The sequence below is a fragment of the Chaetura pelagica genome, unplaced genomic scaffold (genome assembly GCF_000747805.2).
Source record: "Chaetura pelagica isolate M959 unplaced genomic scaffold, ChaPel_1.0 scaffold664, whole genome shotgun sequence".
Lineage (NCBI taxonomy): Eukaryota > Metazoa > Chordata > Aves > Apodiformes > Apodidae > Chaetura > Chaetura pelagica.
Window position 1 is genome coordinate 86,149 of NW_009952969.1, and position 10,159 is coordinate 96,307.

A 10,159-nucleotide genomic window follows, 5' to 3' on the forward strand; every position below is an offset into this window, starting at 1 on the left:
CTTGCGTGCAGCGACAGCAGCAACCTAGTGGCTGATGGTTCTTTGTTCTTGGAGAGAAGCAGACTGCCTCAATCCTACTTCCAAAGAAAAGACAAACCAGTTTCCAAACTGGTAACAACCAAGAGCCTGAGAACAGTCCTATAGAAGTCACTCCAGCCCAGCAGGCCAGTGGTTTCTAATGCATGACCCACTGAATCACAGAAAGTGACTTAAGAAGCCTGAGTCAACACATATTACAGAGCAGCCCACAAGTGCAGAGTTCCCAATGGTCTGCAGCTCCACTGGAAAGATTTTAGACATCTATAAATTGAAAAGCTGCTATTAATTTGACTTAATCACAAATTAGGACTCCCTAGCTTAAACAGACATGTGCAACAAATACTGAGCCTTGCTTATGATCACTCACAACCTTCACAACAAACGGCAAGACTGATCCATCTGTCAGGAGGGGACACAGAGGTCAAAGCAGAAAAAACCTACTAATTTCCAATAAAGTGTTAAAAAACCCTGAAGTGCCTATACCCAGATGTCAAAAGCAGAAAATAGCACAGTTAATAAGTTTCAACAGAAAAAAAAAACAACTCTTGCAATGGGATGAGCAGCACTCCTCAGCTATGGCAAGGATCATTGAGATTCTGCTTGCAACCAAGTGGTAAAATCAGAGCTGGAGCACCTCAGATGAGAAGGAGAAAGGAAGGCAAGGAAGGCAAGGCTTCTCCTAAGTACTAGTGATCTGCAGGCAAAAAATAAGACTACACTCAGAGAGGCTGGGAATGAAGGACACAGTGTTCTCACCATGTCCCAACACTGGACTTGTTAGCAGGTTAAAACAACTGCTGGATAAACACAACACATGCTCCTCTGATTAACAACATTTACACTTCTCTGAAGGGAAAAAATGGACACTGATTTGTTACTATATGAAGCTCATCCAGGGGCTGCATCTCTAAACATTCAAATAATTTCCTAATATAAGGCTGTCCTGCTTCTCCATCATGCTATCTACAATGCACCATGTTTTAAATACCTAGTAGACACAGTGCACATGCAGCATATATCTGAAGACAGAGGTATTTTATAGCTCTTCTTTCTTCCAAGATCATATTAAGCAAACAGTCCAAATAACAGATGGGAGTAGCACCTCTGGGTCTGTCAGTCCCATACCAGTACCAACATGCAACACCAGCTTCTAATCAAGACATGCAATTAGGCAGCCCACTTGTGATTCTCCAGACTGCATGCATTACATCAGCAGAAGCCCCTGCTTAGCATGGGAGCAGCAAAAGCAGCTTCAGAGAGGCAGAGGAGTCCCCACAGAGATATGCATCACACTGACTACTTGTGCTGCAGCTTTCCTACAGCTCTGTGTTTGGTCAGGGTCTGATACATAGAAAAGGGCACTCAGGATGAAGCCACCAGCTGCCAAGCAATACCCACAAGGAAACAAGACCTGCTTAGGAAGGCAGGAGGAGAAATACAGCCAGACAGCCTGCATTTCCCCAGAGGGCCAGGGAGCAGACACAGATCAGCTGTCTATGTAGATACAGATGCTGCTTTTTCCCCAAAAGAATTACTATGGGCAAAATCCTACTGCTCAGGGTTGAAATTTGGACCTCAGCCCTGCCAGTGCCGTGAGGCATCGTGGTATTGGAGATAAAATAAACAAATGGGAGCAGTTTCCCTATTCCTCACTAGTCTGTTGTGCACGTCTGGCACAAGATAACTGCAGCATTCTGGTGGCAGCAGGCAATAAACATTTGCTCAAATACTTTCCATAGTGAACAGGTTACATTTCTGCCAGTACTGTGCTCTGCAGAAGTGTCCCAGTAAGGAAATGCAAACCTCTCCCAGTGTCCCACTTTAGAAGGGAGAAGGGCAAAGCCAAATTTAAGAAAATAAATAATAATTCCTTGCATTCTGGCCTGTAATATGATTTTTGCTCCTCAAAAGCAAAACGTCAGATCACATTTAATGACAGCTACAAACACTGTGTCACCCTCTTTCACCACAATGTACATTTCAGAGTTGTGTTTATCAGCCAGTTCAGTACTTTTCCAGAACATCAGTGAATGCTCTGCCCTGCCCCAGGCTGGTTGCAAATGAGACACCCCCACAAGAGGCAGCCTGATCACTCCCAGGGGCATGTGCTGATAGTTTCTAAATGAGTCTGCCTGACCAGACAAATGTCTCTTCAGCAGGTATAACCACCTCATCCTGAAGCTGGACTCACATTACAGCTCTTGGGCTGCAGAGGCTCCTGCCTTCAGCTTTGCTGCAGCAAAGATTACGGACTTTATTGGACCTGTGGCAGGAGCAGGGCCTGAGTATTCATGAAAAAAATAAGGCACTGAACAAAACAGAGAAATCCCACAGGAAAATGAAACTCTAATCCCCACAGCTTGGCGAACAGATTTGGAGGCTGGCACAGTTCCCATCAAAACTTAACCCATTATTTTGGGGTAGAATGAGTTTTTGCTTTCTGGTTCCCCTTTCCCAAAGTGGAGCATCAGTTCAAGTGACCCCACGTCAGATCCTGACTACAGGCAGGGAACACACAGATGCACTGCTTTTCCCTTTATTTACATGCCCACCCAGGAGGCATAGAAAAACAATCTTAGGTGGGACAGAAGCTTGAACTCATATAGGGCAGCTGAGCTGCATGCAAGTGCCTGGATTAGGATCTCAGATGTGGAAGGGGTCCCCTTATTCCCTGCCTGCTCTGGAGAGGGACAAACCCTCCCTCCACAGGCCAGACTTCCAGCAATATGCCAGCCACATAGAGCCCTCTCACCCCTAATAACTGGTGCCACCTGCAGTGCCACCATCACCTCTCTCCTTACCCTGCCTCCAGCAATGAGCTCCCCTCCCAGGTTTGCCAGTCCTGCCATGCCTCCAGCCTCTTCAACACACATTTCATCAGACACCATAATCCTCCCATCAACTGCACATTAATGGAAAACAATGGGAGAGGCAAGAACCAAATAAACTACTCCAGGCCTGGAAACATGGGATATGCATCCTTCCTCTCACAGCTGATGCCCAGGTACCTGGAAACACTGCCTGTCAAAAAGCAGAGACTTCCCAAGGCTAGATCCTCTCTCTTCTGCCTGTAAGACACTGACTTCCCTTGTGACATCTAATGAATGACTTGTCTCAGGATCACTGCAATTCCCAACACCCAGGGACTAACTTAGGTGCTGGATTACACCCTCTGGGTAACTGCAGCCAAACAGCATGAGCAGGGCACTGCCCTATCCTGACTACAGTTTCCCACTCTTGCTCCACATTTCCATGGGGAAAGCAGTCACAACAAAAAGGCAGCAGAGATTCTGCACAGCTCCCACCAGGGAAAATACCTGAGTGATGAAAGGATGTCTCCTGCTTCACAGTGAATTCACCTAGAAGTACCAGGAGAAAGATAATCTAACAAGTTCACACCATCTGCTTCCTCCCAGCATAATGCTGTACACAAACTACACCACACCTATTCACACTTGTTTATGTATACACTTAATAAAGTACATAGGAGAGGCATATTATCAAGTATGGCCTGGGGAAGATAGGATATGTCAGGTGAATGAAACCTTAACTTGACCAGATGCTATATACACAGAGTTCACCACTGCAGTGTATTATTTGTGCCTGTGTACTCAACATGGAACAGATCCTGCGGGGGAAAAACATCCGGTAACGACACAATAACAGATTGCATCTTCATGCCTGTGTACACAGGGGCAGGAGCAGGATTACACAGGCAATCTTCACACCTGTCTGTCGTAACCACTCCACACTTATGGACACTTGACTTAGCAGCCACAAGAATGTTCCTTTAGTTTGTAGAATGCTTGGAACTCCCTACTTTTTCTACCAAAGCAAGGTAAAAAGAAGGAAATGCCTATTCAAGCAGTATCAAGTAACTATTTATCCGATTCACCAGCAGAACAAACCTGTATGTTTAGCTCACAAGCTCCTAGTACTTGAACTGACTAATTGATACCATAGGCAGCATGAATGTCCCATATGGACCAGTGACAGATGCTTGGCTAGTAGATTTCACAGCTATTTGATGACACCAACATAAAAGCAAGTCTTGAGCCCATCTAAGCCCTAAGGAAGATGCTGCCCAGCATCATGTCCTGCAATGCCCGCTTTCCCCAAGCTGACCATCTTCTGCCCTATATCATAGAATCATAGAATCATAGAATCTTAGGGGCTGGAAGGGACCTCAAGAGATCATCTAGTCCAACCCCCCTGCCAGAGCAGGGTCACCTAGAGTACATCACACAGGAACTCATCCAGGTGGGTTTTGAATGTCTCCAGTGAGGGAGACTCCACAACCTCCCTGGGCAGTCTGTTCCAGTGCTCTGTCACTCTCACAGTAAAAAAATTTTTTCGGATATTCACCTTGAACCTCCTATGCTCCAATTTACACCCATTACCCCTTGTCCTATCACTGGTCATCACTGAGAAAAGCCTAACTCCATCCCCCTGACACTCACCCCTTACATATTTGTAAACATTGATGAGGTCACCCCTCAGTCTCCTTTTCTCCAAGCTAAAGAGACCCAGCTCCCTCAGCCTTTCCTCATAAGGGAGATGTTCCACTCCCCTAATCATCTTCGTAGCTCTGCGCTGGACTCTTTCGAGTCTATATGCTCCACCTTCCACTTTTCCAAGTCCTGCTGCTCCTCCCCACACTCTGTACACGTGACAGGCTCCTTGTTGTGCCTCCCTGCTCAGCCAAATCCTAATCTCCTGGTGAGGCTTTATAGAGCAGAAATCCAATGAGTAAATGCAAAGATTTGGCCTCTGGTTTCCTGAAACACAGGTCAAGATGTTTAGCAAGTACTCCGGAAGTATCATTATACTCTTGGCTTGCCCTTGCACTTTCCTAGACAGCTGCTCTGACCACTGTCTGAGTCAGGATACCAGGCTAGATGCACCCTGATCTAATCTAGAGCAGTTGCTCTTACATCTAAACCCCAGCCTTGTGCATCCCTGCACCTAGTTCTTCTTTGCGAACCTGCAACAGTTCTGTTCTACAATCCCTTCCATCACCAACCTTACTCCCAGATGAGACGTGACTTAGGACAGAAGCATCAAGCAATTCCCTGCTGCAACCTCCAACTTTTTTTTCCAAAGATTTGGAACTTAGTCACATTCAGATTACTAATCACCTCTGCCATAGGCATTCAACTCTTTAAATGCATCACCCCCACAGCTCTACAATGCCAGAACTTCAGAGAAGAGGTTAAACATACTTTTAAATGGTTTACATGAAGAAAATACATTTTTTTTTCTCTGAGTTGCTCACAGCAAAGACCAAAGAAGGGAGCTGATCATATCCAGAGCACACCACCTAAAACAGACACCAGGAACAGAAACTCTGATCCCAAAAAGCTACAAAGTTTAATACAGTTAGAAGCACTTGAAAACAGTGTCTCCTGGTAGGAAGTGTGAAGCTGTCTTAAAAGTCACACAGGACAAAGGCATTAGACAGAAAGCATTGTGCCACCTGCACCTACTCCTTATGTGTGCAATCTCACCTGGCATAGGACAATAGCATGCCCAAGCCATCACTCTAAAGAGAGCAAAATACGCAAGGGAGCGCTGGTTAAATATTTTGCTTTCCCAAATTTTCCAATAAACATCTCTCTCAAACAAAAACAAGGAAATCATGACCTTGTTTTCCCTTCTGTTAAATATTTACATTTAGCAAAAATGCAAAAGAGGCTTTGTGGAGGGGCAGAGAGGAAGGTTTTAATGGTTAAGTGAAAATTTTTGAGTTTGCAAAATGCTTGTCCCCTGAGTAAATACACATCACACTAAGCAATTCATCAAAGCAGATAAAAATGGCAACTATATTTCCCAAGAAGAATGTTGAGGGAGAGGAAAATTACTTTTCAAGATAGTAAAAAAACCCTCTTATTTTTGGTAATATACAAAAATAGTAAACTTTCTCAGATAATTACTTCCTACCACCATCAAGCTTCACACAAAAAAGCACACTAGTGGAAGTTGGTGAGGGTCTAGATTTCTACACGCCTGCTGTTTGTTGACTGTAACCAGAGGGAAGTCAGTGAGACTGTTGAAGAAATCCAGCACTGTTCTTCAGAAAATAGACAGAACTGAGCTCTTCACTGCTCAAGGACACAGTGCATACCAAGCTACACTACACAGCATTTTTCCCCATGTACTAACATTCAAACCCAATGTAAATCTTGCATTTATTTGTACTAGAAGCTTTACAGCACTGCAAATACATTTAAAATAGATCTAATCCTCTTAGTAGGTACAGAAGTTTTCAAGGTAGATTATGTTTCACCACTATCAAATCTACTTAGCTTCAAGCTTAAAGACTCCTGGTTTTCTTCACCTCTTTGTTAATCAGAAAGCAAATCTTGCACCTGTATGAAATCAGTAAACACGGGCAAGAGTAAAGCTTTGCTGTTTGGTAACAAAGCCATCATTTTTTGCTGTTTAGGGATCTGATACATTGAAACAACACATTCCAAGAAAATATCAAAAGATAAGACATTCCTAAAACAGTAAAATGAGAAAGACTGCAAGGTCTCCAGAACAAGGGTTATCTCTGTGTTGTATGTTTTTGCGCCATCTAATACACACAGTCTCAACAGGGAATCACAAACTGTAGCACGATGAAATCACTAAGCAGCAGTCTTAGACACAAAAAAACACCAACCAGATCATACAGTCCATTCCCCAGGCACTGCCAGTCTGCCCCCAGTGTACACTTCAAGGGATTAAAGGCCAATATCTTGAAATACATAAGCAAAATAACTGTGCCCTGAATATACAGTTTCAGGGTCAGTACCCCAGAAATACTACAGGTACGAACTCTGTCACATGAGCTCTGTCCATCTGCTTTAATCACTACCCTCCTTCTTAAGCTTTCCCCAGGACAAATGCTTGTGCCAGTTTTCACAATGATTTTGTGATATGGACAGTCACAGTAGGAAAAAAGTCTATTTTTAGACCTCATCCCCCAACTGCTCACACACAACTTTGCTTGAATATCAAGTCTCTGTTCAGTCTCCCTTCTGCACCAAGTCTTACTACTGTCATCTCATTTGGAACCCAAGGTAGCTCTGGGAAACATCTTTATCAACAAGCAGTTAGGAAAATAATGTGTTGTGCTGTTCAAGAGCTTATATGCAATCCTAGAAAAAGCTTTACTACTGGAGATAGTAAACTAATATGTTTATAACTGGTCACATGTAACTCACCCCATGAACATAAGCATCTGGCTTTTACAGACAATCCAGAGCCTCCATCCTGGTGTAATAATGAAAACCTCCTCTAATACCACCACTACCACCTATGAGCCCCCATACAGAACCACTCCACTTTCACAGACACTTCTGGTTTCTCCAGAATGCCCAATGAATTTCCCTTGTAGAAGAGAAAATGGAAAACACAGAGCGTCACAAAGTTACTAGTCCACATGCAACACTGACAAGCCAGCTCAGATTTGCAAAGATACACCAAATACTCCATGGGCTACACAGCGGCTCACAATCCACGCTGTCCAGTTAACCCCATAAATGACCAGAGAAACACACAATGCATTTCAAGCATGACTGATATTTGGGTACTTTTATTTTAGGGTGCACAGCTTGAGATAGGCGATTCTCAGAGTGCTGAACCCTGACAGTAAAAAAAACCTCAAGTACCTTCAGAACTTACTAAGATGGGCACTCTAAAATTCAGGCTGTTTTTCGAAACAAAGGCAACTATGTATGTTTTCTCACTTCAAGTCACAAGAGAACCCATTTTTCATGTCTCATCTTTACATGCCTCACCAGTCAGACAAGTAGAAACATGAAATAAAGGATAGTGTGATTCATGGGAAAACCCAAACAAATGATCTGCTGTCCAACAGGACATGCTTGAGACATGACCACTGCAAAGCAGCCATGCCATTCACTGCCAGCTAGCAGAGCAGTAAAAGCACTACAAGGCCTCCTTTTGTGGACAATAACATTTTCTTACAGCTAGACAACACCTTGCCTTCCCAGTACACCTTGTACAAGAACTTATACCCTCCTAAACAAACCTCCCACTAACATATACAAAATCCCTGCAGTAACTACAAACACAGCCTGCCTGGTAGAACATCAGCAAAACATTTAGGACATAACTACAGGGGAGGGAGTCCTTGTTGCACAGCTTCCTAATTTTAACACCAACAGGCACATTCAGCACCTTTGTTAAGGGGCAAAAGGCAAACAAGCAGGTGCAATCAAACATTATTTTGCATTTAAGCACTCGTGGCATGGGTTTAGCAGAAAATCTAATTTAATTCTAAGCTTCTACAGATTCTTGAGCTAAACTGCTCCTGTCAAAAGCTGTTTGCAAGGTTCCAGCTTCATTTGTTTGAAGTGACATCCACTACATTATGCTGTCAAACATCAGACCACAGTTGACACTTCAGACACATTGGATTATGTCCAGCAGAGAGACCCTGGTATGGGAAGCACTAACAGAAGCTTAAAGTTTGCCCAATGAACACAATTACTTTCAGAAAAGGTCACCACCTTACCCTCCCCACCAAAACAGAGTTCCTCTGCTAAACATCAGTATTTCCTACCATGATAAAAAAACCTAAGTAAGACATACAAGCACTGACAATTCAATCAAAGGGAAAATTAGGCAAACAAAAAACCCAGCCCCCACTCAAATCACACATAGTACTAAACACAGTGCATGTATTAAAAGCTGCAAAAACCAGCAGCATAATCACAGATCAGGACAGAATGGTCTTTGCTTACTGCTTACAGTAGCATCAAGATAGTTAATCTGTTTGATTAATCTCTCATCACTACAGCTCCTATGTATCTGATGACATGGCAGTCTGAAAGAAACCTCACTTGCACTTTCACAAAAACATTAAGTCTTCATGGGAACCACTGACTCAACACAAAAAAAATGAAGTTACTTTTCAATGATGTCATTTGAAGAAAGTACACATCTCTACAGATCCCCAACATTACATCCACATCTACTGCACCTTCAGAAGAAATAACAACAAAAAAAAGCCATGTTACCTGGAGCATCAGTTCACAGTCATCTCTGCCAACAAATATCATCTCCCGAGGGAGCCGGTGGCGAATGCCGGTACTGCTCACCAAGAACCACGAAGTCACGCTCATTTTGGCACTTGGCACTTAATCCTTATACATCCTAAACACAAAATAAACATGACACAGGGTGAGCTATTAAGGAAGTGTGGAAGTACACCAGCACAGAGTTGCAGTTCCCAAATTTCCCTGTGCCATGGGACCCAGTGTTGCCTCTAATGCGGTTTAAACATCTCATGGCAACGAGCAGCTGTGAAGCGTGTGCCAGGACCTGCTGCCCATGTGTAGGAGCTCTGCAGCCCTGGAAATATTCCCACAGCAAAGAAAGACTAAGGGTCTGAAGAAAAGATTATTTACAAATTGAAGCATGCAGCTGAACCCAATCAATGAAATGATGAAACGTGGCAGGGGAAGACACCTTTTCCAGAACATTTCCTCATCACGAGCACTGTGCACGAATCATAGCTTGAGCTTCCCCCACCATCAAAGATGTGGTCCAACGCATCAGTAAGGTGACATAACCCAGCTCCTACCACGTTTCACAGTAAACTCCCAGGAGCAGCTACACTGGTGCTGGGAGAACAGCCTCCCTGTTGCTCATCCCGCTTCCACGCCGATACGCGTTGGGAGCCCACAAATCCTTCCTGCCTTCCTCTACGCATGAGCTGGCCTAAAAACCACCCCACGCTGCTACCTCAGGACAGGAAACACAGGCTGACCGTTCCCGCGGGAGGGTTCTGGTGTGCCCATCGCCCCTCTCCCCCCTGCCACAGGCAGGTGAGGCGGCTGCGACCTGCGAGAGCAGCAGCGCAGCACTTATCGGGAACTCCCCCAGCCACACCTGTTTGTTGTGGCTGCTACAGCCCTGCTGCAGGCAGCCTCCTCCTGCGGCCTCTCCTCCACAATATCGCCTTGTCCTCTCCCTGGGTGAAGGAATATAAGGGCGGCACACATCAGGCTCTCTACTTCCCCCCACCTGCCCACCTCCCGGGATCCAAGTCGCACCCTAGAGGCACCCAGGGAAAGAAATCACCGTTTTATCCGGGCTCTCGGCTCTG

General features: G+C 44.5%; 1 protein-coding gene across 1 annotated transcript in view; it reads right to left on the reverse strand.

Moving 5' to 3' along the window:
• Positions 1–9,173, reverse strand: part of CEP170B (centrosomal protein 170B) — a 58,025-nt gene extending 48,852 nt beyond the window's left edge. The window contains exon 1 of the mRNA XM_009995844.1: positions 9,069–9,173. Within this exon, the coding sequence (XP_009994146.1) occupies positions 9,069–9,173 (105 nt within the window). The remainder of the gene's footprint in view (positions 1–9,068) is intronic.
• Positions 9,174–10,159: the final 986 nt, after the last annotated feature.